Source organism: Oryctolagus cuniculus, chromosome 1 (assembly GCF_051225735.1).
Source record: "Oryctolagus cuniculus isolate XC-2025 breed Fujian yellow rabbit chromosome 1, ASM5122573v1, whole genome shotgun sequence".
In the NCBI taxonomy this organism is placed as follows: domain Eukaryota; kingdom Metazoa; phylum Chordata; class Mammalia; order Lagomorpha; family Leporidae; genus Oryctolagus; species Oryctolagus cuniculus.
This window is the reverse complement of record NC_142867.1, coordinates 128,619,717-128,640,675: the sequence shown is the minus strand read 5'-3', so window position 1 is coordinate 128,640,675 and position 20,959 is coordinate 128,619,717. Positions and strand designations below refer to the sequence as shown.

Sequence of the window (20,959 nt, the reverse complement as noted above, 5' to 3'; positions counted from 1 at the left end):
CATGCTACCTTCACCTCAATCCCCGTGCCAGCACGACACCATCAAGGGCAAGTAGCAACAGCCAGTTCCAGACCTTTCTGCCACCTGAAGTCCAGCCAGTAACTGAGCCAGTGCTGAGACTGACCAGGAGACACCCTGAGTGGCAGCATCCGGTTCTAATGATGCTACAAAACAGACCCAACACAGAAACTTGATGTGGGATACGGGAAATGTGGATTTGCATGACACATGGCCTCTCAAAGGGCCATCCCATGCAGTCACTGGTAGCTGTTATGCAGGCACTGGGTCTCTGTGTGATAGAGGATAACAGGGCTTGGTTCTCTGCAGGTCCTCAACTCCTCCAGACTTCCCTGGAAAAGTAAAATTAGAGCACACTCTGACACCATAGGTATCTAGTACTGCTGCTCAGAGTTTTGTCAAATGCTGGATGGGATTATTCAGTGCAAATAAATCTAGCTTGCCTGTGTATCTCCTGTATTTCTAACACTGTGATAGACCTAAAGACACAATAATTAAATAGACAGAGGTTCATACCCCAGCATGCTTGGCTAGAGAAATTGTAGCTTCTATATTCTGATATGACATTTAATCACTGTAATAGACCCTAAACACACAATTAAAGAGAGACAAAGATTCACCCCAGCATGCTCAGCTAGAGAAATTTTAGCTTCTAGACTTTGATATGGCATATTTTTTGTAAAGATTTAGTTTTTATTTATTTGAAAGACAGAGTTACAGAGAGAGGTAGAGACAGAGAGAGAGAGGTGAATCTGCTGGTTCACTCCCCAGATGGCCGCAACGGCCGGAATTGTGCTGATCCGAAGCCAGGAGCCAGGAGCTTCCTCCGGGTCTCCCATTAGGTGCAGGGGCCCAAGGACTTGGGCCATCTTCCACTGCTTTCCCAGGCCATACCAGAGAGCTGAATTGCAAGAGGAGCAGCTAGGACTCGAACCGGCGCCCATAAGGGATGCCGGCGCTTCAGGCCAGGGCGTTAACCCACTGTGCCACAGCGCAGGCCCCAATAAGGCATCTTATCAAAATGAGTAACCTCTGATTACCACCCAAAAACTACCACTGCCACCTCTACCGCCACCATTAAATCTCCTGAAAACCTCTTCCACTGGACGTTTGGGTTAAATGAGTGTTTGATGGGTCTAACGCTCTTCCTGTTACCTGGACAGATAAGTGTCCCTCATAGATACATAATTTGGAGCATCCCCCATATCTTGTTTGCCTGTTGGTGGGTATAAAGGGAGCAATATTTGTTTTGTAAAAAGGGCAGCATGGCCGGTGCTGCGGCTCACTAGGCTAATCCTCTGCCTGCGGCGCCAGTACCCCGGGTTCTAATCCTGGTTGGGGCACCGGATTCTGTCCCAGTTGCTCCTCTTCCAGTCCAACTCTCTGCTGTGGCCTGGGGAAGGCTGTGGAGGATGGCCCAAGTGCTTGTGCCCTGCACCCGCATGGGAGACCAGGAGAAACACTTGGCCCCTGGCTTTGGATCGGTGCAGCACGCCGGCCGTAGCGGCCATTTTGGGGGTGAACCAACAGAAGGAAGACTTTCTCTCTGTCTCTCTCTCTCACTGTCTAACTCTGCCTGTCAAAAAAATAAAAAAATAAATAAAATAAAAAATAAAAAGGGTAGTGTGGCTTTCTCATCAGCCTCCTCCACACATGATCTTTGACCCAATTCACCCTAGGAATCCATTTACCTGTGTGAATATTAAAGTTGGTTTCAAAATTAGTTCAAAAAGAGAGCTATTTCTGTCGCTCAGAACTAAGATGGAAAAACAAGTCATAGACAGGTTGTCATCCTGAGAGAGGTTTTCCCAAATTCCTCATGCTTGTCTTTCCCTTACTAAGGGTTGATTCAGGAGGCAACGGTTCCCAGAGGTTTCCTACAGGGTAGGAAAAGTGCCACTTCTGACTAGGAAAAACAGGTGTTCTCACCTGGAGGGATTTTTTTACCCCAAAGGATATATGTCAATGTCTGGACACATTTGTAGGGTGCTACTGGTACCCAGTGAGCAGAGAAAAGTGGGTGCTGTTGAATATCCTGCAACACACAGGACAGTCCTCATCCCAAGGAATCTTCTGGCCCCAAAGACCAAAAGAGCTGAGCCTAAGATCCTCTTGCTTTAGGCAAACGCTCTAACTCAGGTTGCCAGTGCACAGTGCAAGCATCACTGGGGAACCTTCTAGAAACACACATCCTCGGGCCTCCCCCAGACCAGAATCCAACTACAGGGAGGGGCCTAGCAACCATGCCTAACAAGCCCTCTCGATGACTGTGACACACACAGAGGTTTATGAGCATGGCTGTGCCCTGAGAAGCACTTGACACTTATGGCTCTGGGTAATGATGAGAAGGAAGAAAGGGAAGAAGAAAGTTGGGTTGCCATTGAACTGCTTTCAACTGACAGAGGGTTCGTATGAAGGGGCAGGGAAGTTAAACACTGAACAGGCAGCTCTTGCCCTTCAGCCTACTTGGGCTGCTGAAGTCTTCATGCATGTGGCTGCTGCTCGTCTTCTGGACACAAGGAGTGTGCTCACAGTCCTGACTCTCTTGGTTGATTCAGGTCCGCCTTGCCTGACCCCAGTTCCCACCGCAGTTCAGTCTCTGAGGTCTTGCTGGAACTCCTGATCTTCCCTCCGCAGCATCAGTGTCAGGGCACCTCAGTGGTGACCTGGTCCTGCAGAGTCCCCCGAAGCCTGTCAGCTAACCCAGAACCTGTGCACACAAGACTGGGGTAATTTCCTCTGGTTGCCCTTGCTCTGTCAAGGGAGAATGGGAGCAGGACAGGAGTCACAGGGGCTACAAATAAGGTGCCAGTGGTGGCAGGGAGAGGCACAGCTTGCTGGCATAAGCCTCAAAGAAGCAAGGTTTCATCCAGGAAAGGAAAACCAACTGATGAAAAGATGACTAGGAAGTAAAAGGAAAATAACAACAACAGCACCAAAAAACACTGTAAATACAAGGTGTTTGTGATCTGCCTACCAGTTCCTGCATTGACTTATATCTTTGATTTGATTTCTTGGAAAGATCATTATGCTCCACAGATTCACACTTGTGAGGTCAAGAACTCTAGGGAACTTCAGTCATTTTCTTCAACATTTTGTTTGGTGGACAAACAGCTTTATTGTAGCAACATGAGAAAGGTGTGTATCCAGTAGGTTTATTTTGTGGTAAACAACAGAAACAGGTAAGCTAATAAAATAAAAAAAAGAGTGTTGACAGCTTAGGAGTCAGATGGTGGACCCAGAGCCGAGCTGAGGCAGATGCAGGAGCCAGGAGAGTCAGAGTTCTGTGTATGAGGACCAACAGGCTACGCACGGCAGCACTGCTGATGTGACTCACTCAGTTTCCTGCTTCTTGTCACACCACTCAAGACTCAATATCCTGCAAAAGAAAGTCTGATTGGCCTGACTATCACATGCCCACACCAGGGAGCAGGGGACAGTGGCTGGTAGGGAAAAAGGGCAGTTTGATTGGAAGAGTGGATGTTCAAACCAAAGAAGAGAGGGAGGCTGGGTGCACAGACAGCAGGCATCTGCAACAGACTGGCACAGAATGTCCTGCGCAGGGCTTGTGCCTGGTATCATGGGTCCATGCAATCCCTTCCATTAGCACCTGGGAAAGCGAACGGGAGACAATATCTTGCAGGTACTGAACATGGCATCACGAGAAAGAGCTGTTGAAAGCAGGATGCATTTCAGAAAAGGCAAGAAACAGAGGGTGTTGGGATTGATTACAATGAGACAACACAAACATCCGGAAGAGAGGCTGAGGAAGTTGAGGCTGCTGCAGGAATGGGTTAATTTGGTCTTTTGGAAACAGAAGGGATGGATGGGGCTGTGACAGGTACAGGAGAAAACCTATCTATCATGCTAGGACAGCAAAGTAGGCTCCAGATTCCAGGAGGTTGTGCACATCCTGCCCTCTTTACCTCTGTCTCAGCTAGAAAGATCCCAACAGTTCCTCCCAGATGCTACCAATGACCTTCAGGATGCCATACCCAGATGGGGTGCTCTCGCAAACTGGATCTGCATGCCAGATTCCGATTCCTCAAACACGATGATCTGTTGAAGAAGATGGGAAGACCTAAGATCCAAGGGCTGCCTCTGGGGCAAGCTTAAGTCTAAGGACTGCAGGCTGGGAGGCCAGACTATGTGTGGGAGGGGGACGTTCACCTCGTTTTTTCCAGGACGAAGCCAGGGTCCCGGAAGGTAAAGGGTTTCCTGGGGACCTAAATCCCAGTAGCGTCCTAGGTTTTGTCCATTGATGAATACGACTCCTTTCTTCCAGCCCTGGACAAGACAAGAACACAGGATTGAGGATCTGAGTTCTAGGTGCAAACACATGAGGGGCTGGGGGCACATCCCTCCTATACCACAGACACGCCCAGACAGAATGGCTCACCAGCTTGAGGCCCAGATGGGAGGTGACTGCTGAGCCCCATGCCAGTGCCCCTGCCCATGGCTGGCTTAGTATCCAGGCTACACAAAGGAAGGCTCTGGTTTCTATCTCATTCCCCTGTATCTGCACCAAGCCAGCAGAGGATTCCCATGTATCACGAGGTGTTCATCAAAACACACGCAGGCTGCAGCATAACTGGAGTTGTAGACTTCCAGTGGGGTGGCAAATGTATACCGGCATGTCACCTCCAACATCCTATCACAGGTCAGATGATGAGCCCACGGTGGTGTGGGTCTCCACATTCCATCTTATGTCCAGGACTAAATTTCTCATGCAACATGTTCTCCAAACATACCCACTGCTCATGTGTCTGTTACATCTGTTTACCCCAAGCAAGGGGCAGCCTCGCAGATGGCTGCTGCAGCAGTAGGGAGTACTCTTTAAAGGTATTTTGTGGATGGGAGGTAGAGCAAGGAAGAAATATCACTAACCTCCAGCTTAATAAAGGTGTCTTTGGGGTTATCACCAACTCTCAGCAATCCAAGGAAGAAGGCAGGCCCCTTCACTTCTTCTGTGGCTGGTTTCCACAATGAGGGCAGTTTCCTAAGATAGAGTCAAACACCAGCAGAACGGTCATTCTTTCCTTTATGGTGTGTGGCTATGACCTCAGAGGAAAGATGCCTCCCTGGGGCCCAGCATCCCCTCTGTAGCATGGGCAATGTCTTCAGCATGCATGACACAGGGTGTGTGTGAGAGGGGCACAGTTCACCACCCTTCCCCACAAAGAGCTATGAAGCTTGGAGCCATTTCCATCAATATTCTGAGTCTCAGTCTTTCCTATCTGAAAAGCCATGGGCTTCATGCGGATGCTCTTTGAAGTCCCTTCTAAATCTAAACACTAGCCATCGCTGGTCAACCACCTGGAGTCAAAAGTTGGTCACTCACCTTTGCAGGAGTCTAGTTCTCATCTCCAGGTTGTAGATTGTAAACTTTCTTAATGGAGAATTGTCCAGGTAGATATCCCCAGTTATACCTGTAGAAAAGCGAGAATGAAGGAGGTAGGAAGGGCAGGAAGTGAGCAGTGATGGGCACAGGCAGTAGCCAGGGCTCTCAGAAGGAAGTGATTCCCCTAGTGTCACCAGACTGGGCGATTTCTACAACATCCTACATTGATTTTTCTCTCCAAAATTCACCTCTCAGAGTGGTGCTTGCATCTTGTACATTAATAGCACAGAAGTCACCGTAATTCCTGCCAGACATGGCCACCACAGGGTTTCAGGCTGGTCTGTGCCTTGGGAATGGCGAAACATTAAGGGCAGAACACGAAAAGCACGTGCGACCCTTCCCAAGAGTGTTGATCCAGGAGAAGGACAGCCTGAAGCCAGTGAGCTCCAGAAAAAGCAGAAACATTTTTATTTTTGAGGCACATCCCAACAGCATTCTCATGATGAAACTACTTTCAAACCCCTCAGTTCCGGTTTGGTAATTAAATAACACCCTTGGGGGAACAATGATGGCCCAACACCATCATCATAGGTTCTGCACATAAGTTGAACAGCCAAGACCATCTGCTTGCTTCCAAACCACATATCTGGTCCTGACTGCCCTCAGCCTGGGGTAACTAACAGCAGCAGGCACTTGATTTCTCCAAGTCTCAAACCCACATAATATGGAGCCCACCTTTTCTCTCCGTATTGATATTCTTCCCAGAGGCAAGTCGGCCTTGATTTTCCACTAGGATCCTCAGAAGGTGGGTGTCCTGGTAATCCTGTCCAAGACAGACCAGCCAGAGTGGGTACCACTTGAGCACCCTCACGCAGACCTGTTAGGCTCCCCCTGAAACTAAGATGAGGCTTTGCTTGGGGTGGAAGACTGAAAATCCCCAGAGCCCCCTCAAGCTCTGGACTGCTCTCAGGCTCCTGCTCTTTGTATCTGCTCCCCAATCCTCCTGGGCCAGCCCTATCCTGGAGAGAGTCACTTGAACATTTTATCAAAGGATGCACTGGGGCTGATGAACAAACCCAGAAATTTCTGAGCACCGAATATTCAAAGTAGGAAAATCTCAGCTCCCCAGAGTATATAACCATATACCTTAGAGAAGGACACAGCTTCCCCTCGTCCCTGCTGGGCTTCTCTGAAAACATCAACCCAAAGGGCAGGGAGGAGAAAATGAGCTATCCTGGGGCCAGGCCATGCCCTCAACTGAGCAGAGCCAAAGGGTGCCATAGCTCTGCTTCCTTGGGCATTTCATTGGGTTAATACCTGTCTCGTAATAGGCAGCTGATCAGTCAAATGATCCAGAACTCCAATAAATCTCTCATTCAGAAACACCTGCCGAAGAAAGAAAAAAAAAATAGGATCTCACAAGGAAAGGAGAAATGGGGCCTTGGAAAAGCAAAGAGAAAGCCGAGAGCTTTGTCTCGCTGGAAGCCACAAGCTGACCATTCACAAATACAGACTGTATTGAAAATAGCACAGTGACAAGAGGCATGAGATGAGAGGTAAGAAGAGCATTCAGACTTTAAATCTGGGCCCCAGTTCCACTGCAGGGTGGGGGTGGGGAGGGGGTGTAGGGATGAAGAAGGGGGAAGGGAAGGCGTGGAAATTACAGGTACAACGCTTGTTGTGGTGTCTGCCTGCCTTGCCCCACAGGCTCCCCACCGTACTACGTAGGATTCCTGGGCTCCTAAGTGGGAAGGCTGTTGCCACAACTCCATCTGGTCTTACTAACTATTTGGTGCAGTTCCATGTATTTTCTGTGATCTACTGTATTGTTGCAGCCCCAGACCGAGTCACTCAGAAGGCCCTACTACAGCCATGCAAGACCAGAATAGGATAAATCCTCTCTCTCTCTCTCTCTCTAACTCTAACTCTGTCTTTAAAATAATAAATCTTTTTTTTAAGGAGTCAGTGTCATTGTGACACAATAAGTTAAGCTGCCACCTGTAATGCTTGTATCCAATATAAGTGACAGTTGGAGCTGTGGCTGTGCTACTTCCTATCCAGCTCCCTGCTAATGCACCTGCAATAAAAGATGACCTGAGTGTTTGAACCCCTGCCACATATTTGTTGCAGCCATTTTGGGGTTGAACCAGCAGAAGGAAGATCTCTCTCTCTCTCTCTCTCTCTCTCCATCTCTCTCTCTGTAACCTTGCCTTTCAAACAAATAAATTCTTTTTTTTTTTAATTCGACAGATAGAATTAGACAGTGAGAAAGAGAGAGAAAGAGAGAGACAGAGAAAGGTCTTCTTTCTGTTGGTTCACCCCTCAAATGGCCGCTACAGCCAGCGCACTGTGCCGATCCAAAGCCAGGAGCCAGGTGCTTCCTCCTGGTCTCCCACGCGGGTGCAGGGGCCCAAGCACTTGGGCCATCCTCCACTGCCTTCCTGGGCCACAGCAGAGAGCTGGACTTGAAGAAGAGCAACTCGGACTAGAACCCAGCACCCACATGGGATGCCAGCGCCGCAGGCAGAGGATTAGCCAAGTGAGCCACGGCACTGGCCAATAAATTCTTTTTTAAAAAGTATAAATCATGGGGCTGGCACTGCGGCATAACAGGTAAAGCCTCCGCCTACGGTGCCATCACCCTATATGGGCATCAGTTCAAGTCCCCGCTGCTCCACTTCTGATTCACCTCCCTGATAACGCACCTGAGCAAGCAGCAGCAGATGGCCCAAGTCCTTGGGCCCCTGCCACTCATGTGGGAGACCTGGAAGAAGCTCCCGGCTCCTGGCTTCAGATCTGCCTAGCTCTGGCCATTGTAACATTTAGGAAGTGAGCCAGCAGATGGAAGATTCATTCTCTCTCTCTCTCTCTCTCTCTCTCTCTTTCTTCCTCTGTAACTCTACCTTTCAACTAAAATAAATAAATTTTTTGAAAGTATAAGTTTTGGGGCCAGTGCTGTATCGCAGCAGGTAAAGCTGCTGCCTTCAGTGCTGGCATCCCATAAGGGTGCCGGTTTGAGTACCAGCTGCTCCTCTTCCAATTCAGCTCTCTGCTATGACCTGGGAAGGCAGTAGAAGATGGCCCAAGTCCTGGGGCCCCTATGTGGGAAAACCAGAAGAAGCTCCTGGCTCCTGGCTTCAGATTGGCCCAGCTCTAGCCACTGTGGCCATCTGGAGAGTGAACCAGTGGATGGAAGACTTCTTCTTTCTCTCTCTCTCTCTCTCTGCCTCTGCCTCTGCCTCTCTGTAACTCTGCCTTTCAAATAAATAAATAAATCTTTAAAAATAAAAAATACAATAAAAATAAATATAAGTATAAATTCTTTACTTCTTAGATTATTTAAAATCACAATTTTTCAAATGAAATTTGGCTAGGAAGCTATAATAATAAAAATCTGCAAGAATTAAAAACATATAAATGTTAATATTATACAGCATTTTTATTTTAAGCTTACTAGAGTCTAATGACAGGTTTATATATTCTGTGATCATTTATTGAACACCTACAGCAGACGCAATATTTCCCTGAGGGTGCTGGAATTTGATGTAGATGTTAAGATGCCCCTTGGGACAACTGCATCCTATATCTGAGTGCCTGGGTTCAAGTCCCAGCTCCATTCCTGGCTCTAGCTTCCAGCTAAAGCACACCCTGAGAGGCAGCAGGTGACGGCTCAACTTCAGTGTCACCCACATGGGAGACCCACATGAGTTCCTGGCTTCAGCCTAGCCCAGCCCTGACTTTTGCAGGCATCTGAGGAATAAATCAGCAGTTGTAAAATCTATCTTGAACTCTCTCTCTGTGTCTCTCTCTCTCTGTCTCTCTCTCTCTCTGTCTCTCTGTCTCTCTCTCTCTCTCTCTCTCTCTCTCTCTGTCTCTATCTCTATCTATCTCTTCTATGTCTCCAAGGAAGGAGTCACCCGGAGGAAACACAATGCTGGCCTTTGCGGAACTCAGGGAGCTGCATAGAGAAATGATCAGAAGGCACCACAGGGGCTGCCAGGGGGCTGTGGACAGACTGCAGTGGAAGCACCAACAAATAGCGAGTGCTAAGCATCTGTGCAATCCAGGCGACTTCATGGACATGATGATGGGTGGCCAGGGATGTCAGGGGAAGGCTGTAAGTAGGGAAGTGGAGTTACAAGGCTGCTGCCTCTTTAAGAACTGACAGCAGCATTACGGAGGACTTAGCAAGGAGACAGGACAGAGGATGAAGCAGAGGGGTCTGAAGTCGGAAGGTCAGGTATGAGGTTCTAACAACAGTGCAAGCAAGAGACCAGGGCAAGACTGAGGTGACTACAGTGTGAAAGTTAAAAGGAGAACCACTGGATACTGTTGCACCACACAGGGCCAGCTGGAAATATGGAATGAAGAAGGCTAAGGAGAACATGAGAGACACATTTGCAGGCTAGAGACTGGGAACCAACAGGAACTTCACTTAGGAAGCTAAGGAGTTTGGATTGGGTTTTAATGAGTTTGAGAGGCCTATGGACCATATACCCAGTGACGATGAATGTCCAGTAAACAGCAGGAAATGTGAGTTTGTAGCTAAGAGAGTCGGAGGGCTAGAGTCACTAAAATAGAAATACAGGTTGAGTATCCTTTATCCAAAATGTTTGGGACCAGAAATGTTCCAGGATTGGGTTTTTAGGATTGTGGAATATTTGCGTAGACTACAGTAGTTTGACATCCCTATCCACAAAGCTGAAATCCAGAACATTTGTAGGACCAGCTCAGGTTAGGGATTTTCAGTTTAGGGATGCTCAGTCTGTTCTTGAATCCTTGGGAGAAGATGATTCGTGCTCAAAGCAGAGAAGCAAGAGAACCTCATCAGCACCTGCAGAAAGCAGCTCTGCACTTGGAATAAGAAGATGGTGTTTTAGCTTGGCTCTGCCTTTGTACTTGAGAAGCCTTTGAAAGTCATATAACTCCTCTGAGGTTTCCTCATTTGTAACCAATACCTCATGTAGATATTTTAAAAGTTACATGAGAAGGGCCACCTAAACTATGCCATGTAAACATTAGGGACTATGGTACAATATATATAGGGACTATGTAAATTTTTCCCAGACCTCCTTTAAAAAATCTTAAGTCTCTATTTCACCCTCTCTCCCTCCGCCTTTCAAATAGATAAATAAATAAACTTAAAAATATCATCCTCAAGAATAAAGCACAGATGCACATCACCACAAAAATGAAACCTCAAAACACTATGATGATGGGGCCAGTGCCATGGCATAGCAGGTAAAGCCACCACCTGCAGTGCCGGTATCCCATATGGGCGCCAGTTTGAGACCCGCTGCTCCACTTCCAATCCAGCTCTCTGCTAAAGCCTGGGAAAGCAGTAGAAGATGGCCCAAGTGCTTAGGCCCCTGCACCTGCATGGGAGACCCAGAAGATGCTTCTGTCTCCTTGCGTCGGATCAGCCCAACTATAGCCATTGGGGAGTGAACCAGCAGATGAAAGACCTCTCTCTCCCTCCCTCCCTCCCTTCCTCCCTCTCTCCCTCCCTTTCTCTCTCTCTCTCTCTCTCTGCCTCTCCTGTATAGCTCTGACTTTCATATAAATAATAAACAAATCCTTTAAAAAGCACTATGATGAGACACACTTCACAAAAGAGAATGTATCCTCTAGACAAAAAGAACAAAAAAATTTGACTTCTAATCAGAGTAGACCTTTGGGGATAATGAAATGTTCTCAAATTAGGTGATAGCAATGGTTGTCCAGTCCAGTGAATGTTTGGAAAGCACTGAATTGCAAAACAAAGAAACAAACAAAATCTGCCATCAGCTCCCTTAAAGCAGATACCCTCCCAAGGGTTTTACCTACCTTAGGTATACAGCGCGGCACAAGTATAAAGACTGCACTCAAGGGACAGATTTTCAGGAACAGTGATAATTTTTTGAAGGCCAAAAAGATGTATTGTTCAGACATTCGCCTCAGCAGCACAGCTGAGTGACAGACAGCTGCCACTGAGACCTACTCATTGTCCCTTACCTGGCCCCGATCTTGAACATGGCCTCTTGAGTAGAGGACATGACCAGAGAAGATGGTAGTCTCATAAAGTGTGTACCCGAAGGCCTGGCCACTGTCTTGGTTCACAGGCAGGTTCTCCATGGAGATTGGCTTGATAGACTTGATTGGCTGTTGCAGAGACAAGTAAACACAGGCTGAAGGTTCAGGCTGGACAGAGAATGTCAGAAGGCCCACCTGAAGCCCACTTCTCCAACGGAATGGCCCAAGGGCCTTGCACACAGGAGTGTAAAAAAGAAACATGCAATGCTAACCACGCTGAAGCAGAGCACATACCAACCCTGTTTCCCTGCCTGTGCTGGCCACTGAGATATGCCTGCTTTTTATATGGGAAAGCTGAATTCAAGAAGGGGAATCAGGGCCCAGCACTGTGGCATAGTGGGCTAAGCCTCCACCTGAGGCACCGGAATCCCATATGGGCACAGATTTAAGTCCTGGCTGCTCTCTTCCGATTCAGCTCTCTGCTGTGACCTGGAAAAGCAGTGGAAGATGGCCCAAGTGCTTGGGCCCCTGCACCTGTGTGGGAGATCCAGAAGAAGCTCCTGGCTTCAGATCAGCTCAGCTCTGGCCGTTGTGGCCATCTGAGGAGTGAGCCAGAGGATGGAAGACTTCTCTCTGTCTCTCCCTCTCTCTGTAACTCTACATCTCAAATAAATAAATAAAATCTTAAAAAAAAAAAAAAAGAAAAGGGAATGATTTGCGGGCCTGGCTCAATTCATAATAGAGCCTGTACCAGACTCCCTATCGCAGAAATCCCAATCCACTTGCGCCAAATTCTCTCTGTCTTTGGCCTTCTCTTGTGTCCCTTTTCACAAACTCTGAGAGTCATCCTAGCCCATGGTCCAGCTGGGGCCATAGCTATTGAAAAGCCTGGTTACCCAGTACTGATCCACAGAACCCCATCTCTGTGTATCTTCAGGCCTACTGCACCTCCACCTGGAAACACTCATGGACACCTCTCATCAGCATCACACAAACTATGTATACCACAACATTTCCCACCCCACTCTTCTCCTTTAAAATAAGCAACACCATCCCTACAAACAGATAGAAAGCATGGGCAGCATCCTCTCCCTCTCCCTCAGCATTCTGTGCCCACCACTCATCTTCTCCTTTATCTGTCACTAATCCTTCTTCTTTGTTCCTATAACCTAAACTCAAGTTCAGTAGACTTCTACTTGGTTTCAGTACTCCAGTCTGGTCCCACATAGAATTGCCAAAGATAGCAAAGCTGCCATCTGACTCAGCTCTCATCAAAAATGGCTTTCCCTAACTTTCAGGGAAATGTTCAAACTTCTTAGTATTAAAACATGGACCTGGGCTGGCGCTGTGGCATAGCAGGTAAAGTTGCCACCTGCACTGCCAGCATCCCATATGGGCACTGGTTCAAGTTCCAGCTGCTCTACTTCCGAACCAGCTCTCTGCTAATGCACCTGGGAAAGCAGTGGAAGATGATCCAAGTCCTTGGGCCCCTGTACCCATGTGGGAGACCTGGAAGAAGCTCCTGGCTCCTGACTTCAGATCAGCACAGCTCCAGCCATTGCAGCCATTTGGGGAGTGAACCAGCAGATGGAAGATATCTCTCTCTCTCTCTCTCTCTTTCTGTAACTCTGTCTTTCAAATAAATAAATAAATCTTTTTTAAAAATGGACCTTCAGAGCTACTTGGAGAAATAGATTATTCTAGGTGAGTGGCGCCTCACAGTCTGAAACATACTGGGAAACCAAAATGCAAAGATATCAAAAGCTACTGAAGTCAGGTCAGGAGAATATAGCAGCCAACTTGCAGGGGTTCCTGCTGGTGTAATTGGGACAATTTGAGCAAAAAAAAAAAAAAAAAAAAAAAAAGAGGCTGCAGTGGGGGTAGAAAAACACTAAATGTGCTAAACATTTATGAGTTGATAATCATAAAACAAGCAAAACAATTCATTGACTACTTTTGGAAGATATCAAGAAGTAATTTTAGCGGTTGGTGTTGTAGCATAGTAGATAAAGCCTCCACTTGCAATGCCAGCATCCCATGTGGGCACCAGTTCAAGTCCCAGCTACTCCACTTCCAATCCAGCTCCCTGCTAATAGCCTTGTGAAAGCAGTGAATGATAGTCCAAGTACTTGTGCCCCAACTATCCTAATGGGATCTCTGGAAGAAGCTCCTGGCTCCTGGTTTCAGCCTGGCCCAGCGTTGACCATTGCAACCATCTGGGGAATAAACCAGTGAATGAAAGATCTCTCTCTCTCTGTCTCTCTCTTTCTGTCTCTCCATCTTTCTGTCTTTCTGTGTCTCTCTATCTCTCCCTCTCTCTCTTGTAACTCTGCCTTTAAAATAAATAAATAAATCTTTTAAAAAGAAAACAGAAACAACCTGTGATTACATGCCTGGGATGTGATGCATAAAAAGTACAGCAGCATCTTCTGTGAAGTACAAACAAATAACAAGCCTAATTTAAACCTCATCAATAAACCAGTTCTCACTATCAACTTACAGAAAATGCAGGGACATGCTGCCTGACACATACAGATCCACTCTGTAAAACAAAACTCAAGATCTAGGCCATTCATAATACCAATACTCCAGCTTTTTTGATGTATAAATGAAATAAAAAGGAGCAAAGAAACTGTATACTAAGAGACTTCGAAATATCAATTAAATGCAATGTGTGATGAGCTTTATCTGGATCCTTGTTTGTAAATGCTAAAAATTGTTATGATATGGTTGACAAAATGTGAGCACTCGATATTTCATGATTTTGAATAATGGTGTGCTAGCAAGGGCCAGCCTGTACTAGCTGACAAGAGCTGACTCCATACATAAGTCCCAACTCTGTGTTCAATGTCCTTGTGTTAGTGGTAGGAAACTAGCCAGGGTGGGAATATTTGCATCACAGAAATTGGCCTAGACTACTAATTAGAATCTTTCCTTACAGAGAGCCAGTTTCTAAACATTTCCTAGCAAATCACTCATTTTAAGGAATTATCATCATCATCATCATCATTAAGGATGATAATGATTTGTAGTTGTTGTTATTTTGGAATCCTTATCTTTGAGATATATTACAGCTAAAATTCTGTGACATCTGAGATCTGCTTAAGCTGGACACTTTACACATGGGAGACCAATAACATTTCCTCCACTTTGTAAAATTCCATAGGGAAACATTCACAACCACAAAGACTTATTTGGTACCTGGCTTCCTTCGCAGGAATCCCAGCAAGAGTCTTGCACTCTAATCCTAATTGCAGTTCCCCAGGCATGCAGCTTCACCACGCCTTTATCCAGAGAGTGCATGGTGCCAGACTCCCTGGCCACCCCTGGTCATACAGGTGCCAGCCTGTCAGCTCCTGTCCAGCCTGCAGATCTCCAATCAGCTCAACCAGATGTCACCCAGGATCTGATGGCAGTCCAGCCTGCTGACCTCATCTCTACAACAGTAACCACAGCTAACACATACTTGGGGAGAGGGACAGACATTAGCTGTTTAATCCACATATAATCCTATAAAGTAGGGGCAATTGTTAGCCTAGTTTTACAGAAGAAAAAACTCAGAATGGGGCCTACCAGCTGATGAATACTGGAGCAAAGACTTGAGACGAGATAGCACGAGTCCAGAGCTTACACTGACCAGCACCGAACAGGATCCCCTCAGCAAATGCTGTATTGCTTCATGCCTCCAGCCCAGCACCTGTGAGCCTCCAACTCTACTTCACTCACGTTTTTACTCATTAACCTGGAAGCTGCCTATAATGCTGTCTTGATAATACAGTTCCCAAAATATTAACATGCAGTAAACGATATATCGCCAAGGATTCGGGCTCTTTCCTAGCCCAATGGCTTTCAAACTACAGTCCTGGGAATTCTGAAGGAAATTCAGAAGTGTCACAAGGGCAACCCTAAAAAGGGGTGGTGACTCTCAGGGAGGAAAAAAGCACTACAGTACAGAACGAAACCCCTGACTCACCCAACTCACGTTTTACACACTGAACTTCGCAGCAAATTTGGAGGGGTCCCTCTACCAAAGCAAAAGCTTGTGAAAATCATTGCCCTAGCTCCAGCCACTGTATCTTCAATGCTGTAATCTTCAGAATGCAAGGGATTGTTCTTGGAGTCCTGCCATGCTTATATTTCTTCTTCAAATTCAAGTTTCTAATCTGAATTCTTATTCTGGCTTTCCTAGTCTAAACTGTGAAATTGGGGAAGAAACTGAAACTCCTAAGACCTGCTTTGTGCCCCCCCCCCCAATCATTTATTCCATGTCTCTGGGCTAAGCGTTTATCTCTCCTCCCAATTCTTTTTTTAACAGGCAGAGTGGACAGTGAGAGAGAGAGACAGAGAGAAAGGTCTTCCTTTGCCGTTGGTTCACCCCCACAATGGCCGCTGCGGCCGGCGCATCGCGCTGATCCGAAGCCAGGAGCCAGGTGCTTCTCCTGGTCTCCCATGGGGTGCAGGGCCCAAGCACCTGGGCCATCCTCCACTGCACTCCCTGGCCACAGCAGAGAGCTGGCCTGGAAGAGGGGCAACCGGACAGAATCCGGCGCCCCGACCAGGACTAGAACCCGGTGTGCCGGCGCCGCAAGGCAGAGGATTAGCCTAGTGAGCCACAGCGCCGGCTTCTCCTCCCTTTTAAATGAAGGCTAACCCACGTGTTTATGCTTGGGAATAGGCTCACCTGGTCCAGATAGGGCAGGATTTCCCATAGTGTCATGAAGTATAATGTTTTCACTGACTTATACACCATCTTCCGGATACGTTCTGGTTCGGGGGCACTGGGAAACACTGCAATGAAAAACAGGTGGTTGGGCCATTCCACAAACCTTCCCCAGCCCCCTTCAAGGGCACCAGAAACCCTGCTCTCCCAAAGCCACCCAGTGGAATGAAGGGCCCAGGAACAGGCATGGCTTGACAATTTCAAGAGTTATCCATCAGGCAGTGATTGAGTGCAGGTACCCACATACCCTTGCCTCTGGGTCAGGGTGTGCTACTCCCCTGGAGGAGGGAACACATCAGGCCCCTGCTAGGCCATTTCTCAACCACAGCTGTACATCAGAATCTTCTAAAGACCAGTGGGCTTGGATGCCACCCCTCCCACCCCACCCCTACCAGGGCGGACTTATCTAATAGCTCTGAGAAGGGCTTGGAACCTTTGGTTTTTCAGAAGTTCCATAAAGAATTGGGATGCATGGCCAAGACTAAGCAGCGTGACCTTTAGTGCTGAGTACCTGGGGAACAGGCCTTGCGTCTTGTGCAGGCAGGTCTGAATTCCTAGTGCTTCATGAAAAATAAACAGGAGCAAACTCCCACTCTCTCACTCCCTGCTTCACAGGACAGAGACCCTTTGAAAAGGATGAGTTGTCATTCAGATTAAGATATTGCTAGGTACCTATAACAGAGCTAAAAAACTCTTTATACACGGTATACTCGGGTGTGTACTCTCCGTCATCCCTCAGCAGAGCCCCATAATCTGAAAAATACAGAGAAATTTGTTATTTTCCCCCAGGAAAAGCCCAGCTTAAATTTCTTCTGCAGGAAAAAATGGGAGCTTTATACTAAGCTAAAGGATCTTTCATTCAACAGCTTTGGGAGAAAAAACCTAGGGCATTAGACAAGAAAATGACATATATCAGTCTAAACTAAAAGATATCTGCCAAGCTTTGCAGGCCTTTCAACAGAGGGCAAATGGATCTCTAATAAGCCTGATGAGATCCGAGGCTCTCTACTCAAGTGGTTTCTACTTCCCATTTAGTTCTAATTGAATGCTTTTCTTTTTTTCTTTCACCCTTGACTTCTCATGTGGTCTCTAAATAGATCTGTGGACTGAGGAAGACACACAAAGCCCTACCTGCTGCTGTCAGGAAAACCAAAGTGACTGGTTCTCCAGGGAGCGTCAAAGAACAAGGATCTGCCTGGTGGGTGAACAAGATTAAACTTGGGCCCTATAAGATGGCTCCAAAAAAGAAGGGTAGCAAGAAGAAGGGCCATTCTGCCATCAACACAGTGGTGACCAACATCAACAGCCACAGGTGCATCCAAGCAGTGGACTTCAGGAAGTGTGCCACGGACACTCAGAGAGATCTGGAAGCTTGCCATGAAAGAGAAAGGGACTCCAGCTGTGCACATTGATAACAGTTCAGCAAAGCTGTCTAGGCCAAAGGAATAAGGAACACCCCATATCAAATCCAGATGAGATTGTCCAAAAAAATTATGAGGATGAAGATTTGCCAAACAAATTCTGCACTTTGGTTACTTATGTCTGTTACCACTTCCAAAATTCTACAATCAATGTGGATGAGAACTAATTGCTGATTTGAAGGTGTAAAACTGCCTTTGTGTTCTATCTTTTCTAGCTCCAACATAATGTGTGTGTCCCAAAGCAATACCTGATTATGGGATCATTTGGAAAACTTTCCCTAAACAAGGAATCCTATGTTCTTCTCTCCATCCCCGAGAGCTTGATTACTGGGGCAGAGAGGGTCTAGGCAGATTTGAAATGGAAATAATGAAACTGATACTTTCATTTGCATGATTCAGTTAATTCTAAGATAAACATTTTTCCAGAAAATATGTTTTCAATTTCCATTGGCCTCTTTTCACATTTTAATAACCAACTGTGTAATCAATAGCACCTTAGATTTAATGAAATAGACACAGTAGTATAATCTTTTAAAAAAGATTGAACTATCAACCTCTCTACTTGAAAAGTCCCAGAAACTCGATTCTAGCAGTAGAAAAATTCTAATATTGTCAAGAATAGCAAATATGAAACCCTCAAATCCCAGCACATGTTAAAGGCATAAGAAATGAACCATTCTAAAGATATGATCCTTGGAGGCTTACTCTAATAGCCTCCAGATTCCAATGATGGAGTGGTTTAAGTTTACAGTTCTGGGGAAAAAGTACTTGCCATAACTGGTGACTGCAGGGCAGTAGCTGTCCAGAATCTTTGCTCCACCCATGAAGCCAAAGTTGGTGCCACCATGGAACATATAGAAGTTGAGGGAGAACTTAAGATTGAACATTTCACGGACATCCTTCATCAACACTGAAGATACGTCAGAAGAAATGGAGAAATGGAGGAGAGAATCAGAGTTTGAGATAATTCATAGGTCCTTGTGGATTTCCAAGTGATCTACACCCAAAATAGTCAAGATATGCCAAGGTTTCATGCCCAGAAAATGTGTGATATTAGCCAAAACTGACTGGGAGGGATTGGTGGGGTGGTTCTCAGTAGCTTTTTCATAACCCAAAGCTATGTACTGCTTTCTCATGGTTTCATTTTTAGGAAGGTACCATTTTCCAGCAAACTGTATGTATCAAACATTTGCTTATGCTACTTACGAACTTCTAACAGTGATTTATCTGAAATTATAGTGCCAGGAACATTTAACCTCAAATTCCATTTGAATGATCATCAACAGTTCTCCAGGGAAGACTAGAACATAGGGATAAAATACTCTGAAACTAGGAGACTTTCTACGTCCACTCAACATACCTCCATTGAATTTCCCTACTTGTCAGAACTCTCTGTTCTAATTACTATAAGAGACTCAACAAATCATAATTACAATGGAAATGCCATTAAAATTTAAAACTAATACAATGATCTCTTGAGGTATTCATCCACGCTATCATCTTACCCCCACAAACATGAGTCATCTACTAACTCACCTTAACATTATAAAGCTGTAAGATCTAGGGCCCCTATCCCCTAAATGTCACACACACTAAGCAGCTGGAACAAACAGCCCAACGTCATCTCTGCTATGCGTTGTCTCAAGAAAGGGACCAGGGAGCACTTGCCTTGTGGGTTAGCAGTTTGGCGGATGTCTCCCCATGTGTCAACAGAACTTGCTGTGTACACTGTCATCAGTACAGGACTAGGACCCTGAGAAAGAACAAGCGTCAGAAAATGTCGATGCAGTTCAGAAGCCCTGCACTGCTTGCTGTGTATGCTGTCATCAGTACAGGACTAGGACCCTGAGAAAGAACAACAAGTGTCAGAAAATGTCGATGCAGTTCAGAAGCCCTGCACTGCTTGCTGTGTATGCTGTCATCAGTACAGGGCTAGGACCCTGAGAAAGAACAAGCGTCAGAAAATGTCGATGCAGTTCAGAAGCCCTGCACTGCATAGAAGGCAATCACAAAGCTCACACACGCCGTTTCCCACTCAGACATCCCCTCATCTGAAGTCTACTCTCCCATTCTCACAGTATTATTATCCTCTTGTGGTTTCACTGGTCCTTTTCAATATTGTCCTTTCTCTAACCTTCTAGAAGTACATTCACTTGAATGACCATAACAGAGGTCAGGGAAGAAAGTATCCAACACAGATGAAGTACTAAAAATGTTCCAAAAATGAGTACTGAAAAAATTGAATCGCACTAAATACAAATTCCCCAGATCCCAAATTCCGCATTCCTTCTAGTGCCCACCTCTGCATTTGCAGTTGCTGGGGGACTTCTACTTCCTTCATCTTTCTTTCTCTTTCTTTTTTTATGATAGAAAGCCCTGTCCTTGGCATGGCAAGTATCCTCTCTCTTTTTGTAAAAAGACTTATTTACTTATTTGAAAGGCATAGTTACAGACAGAAAAAAGGAGAGAGAGAGAGAGAGAGAGAGAGAGAGAGAGAGAGAGCGTGCTTCCATTCATTGGTTCATTCTCCAAATGGCTGCCACAGCCAGGACTGGGCCATGCTGAAACCAGCAGCAAGTACTTCTTCCAGGTCTCCCATATGGGTGCAGGGGCCCAAGGACTTGGGCCACCCTCACTACCTCTCCAGTCACATTAGCAGGAAGCTGGATTGGAAGTGGAGCAGCCAGGCCTTGAACCAGCACACGTATGGGATGATGGCACTGCAGGCTGCAGCTTTAACCCTCTGAGCCACAGCACTGGTCCCTCCTTCCTCTTCCCAGTCCACTGGGGTTTGCTAGTCTCTATCAGTTGGCCCTTTCATTATTGCTCCTTCTGGCACTAAAAGATTACCTAGTTTTTGGAATTTCTGCTCTCATAACTGTCATCATCTCCAATTGAGACTCTTCCAGCAGCCCCCTGCAGTACCATGTGGACTCCCAAACTGCCAAATGCTTCAAAGAAAGTACTAGAACACTGCCAACTTGATCTATCACAAAGTCATGGGAAATACATCTGCCTGACAATCTTTAATTGTTAAAAATAAGTTTTATTGAATGCTCAAAGTAATGTTCTAAATGCCTTACAGCTAGCTAGACTAAGATATGTGATTCAAGCTCCTGCAACTTCCTCTCTCTCTGTCTCATAGAATCTCCAATCACAGTGCATGGTGTGAATCTGGATGTCTCCCCCACAAAATTCATCAGTTGAAATCTTATCCTCAGGATGACAGTATTAGGAGGTTAAGACATGGAGTGGTGATTAGATCATAAAGGTGGCACCCCCATGAATAGGATTAACTATCCTTATAGAAAAAAAAAAACCATAGACAGCTACTTTTCCCCTCTACCATACGAGAGAGCAGTGAGAAGTCACCAGCTATGAACCGGGAAATGAGCAATCACCAGACGCTGCATCTGCTGTCATCTTAGTCTTGAACTTCCCAGTCTC

At 46.2% G+C, this 20,959-nt stretch overlaps 1 protein-coding gene across 4 annotated transcripts in view; it reads right to left on the bottom strand.

Moving 5' to 3' along the window:
• Positions 1-3,111: 3,111 nt before the first annotated feature.
• LOC103345049 (beta-galactosidase-1-like protein 2) overlaps positions 3,112-20,959 on the bottom strand; it is a 40,456-nt gene continuing 22,608 nt past the window's right edge. For 3 of the 4 annotated variants that reach the window (XM_089314782.1, XM_089314770.1, XM_089314778.1), the window contains 12 exons: positions 19,181-19,265; positions 18,285-18,422; positions 16,764-16,844; positions 16,053-16,159; positions 11,354-11,500; positions 6,677-6,745; positions 6,095-6,182; positions 5,360-5,447; positions 4,906-5,017; positions 4,189-4,305; positions 4,014-4,077; positions 3,255-3,397 (listed from right to left, as the gene is read on the bottom strand). In XM_089314782.1, coding sequence (XP_089170908.1) covers positions 3,390-3,397; positions 4,014-4,077; positions 4,189-4,305; positions 4,906-5,017; positions 5,360-5,447; positions 6,095-6,182; positions 6,677-6,745; positions 11,354-11,500; positions 16,053-16,159; positions 16,764-16,844; positions 18,285-18,422; positions 19,181-19,265 — 1,104 coding nt within the window. In that variant the 3' untranslated portion in view covers positions 3,255-3,389. Of the gene's footprint in view, positions 3,398-4,013; positions 4,078-4,188; positions 4,306-4,905; positions 5,018-5,359; positions 5,448-6,094; positions 6,183-6,676; positions 6,746-11,353; positions 11,501-16,052; positions 16,160-16,763; positions 16,845-18,284; positions 18,423-19,180; positions 19,266-20,959 lie in introns of all 4 variants that reach the window. The other variant, XM_017337615.4, reaches the window with a different exon arrangement.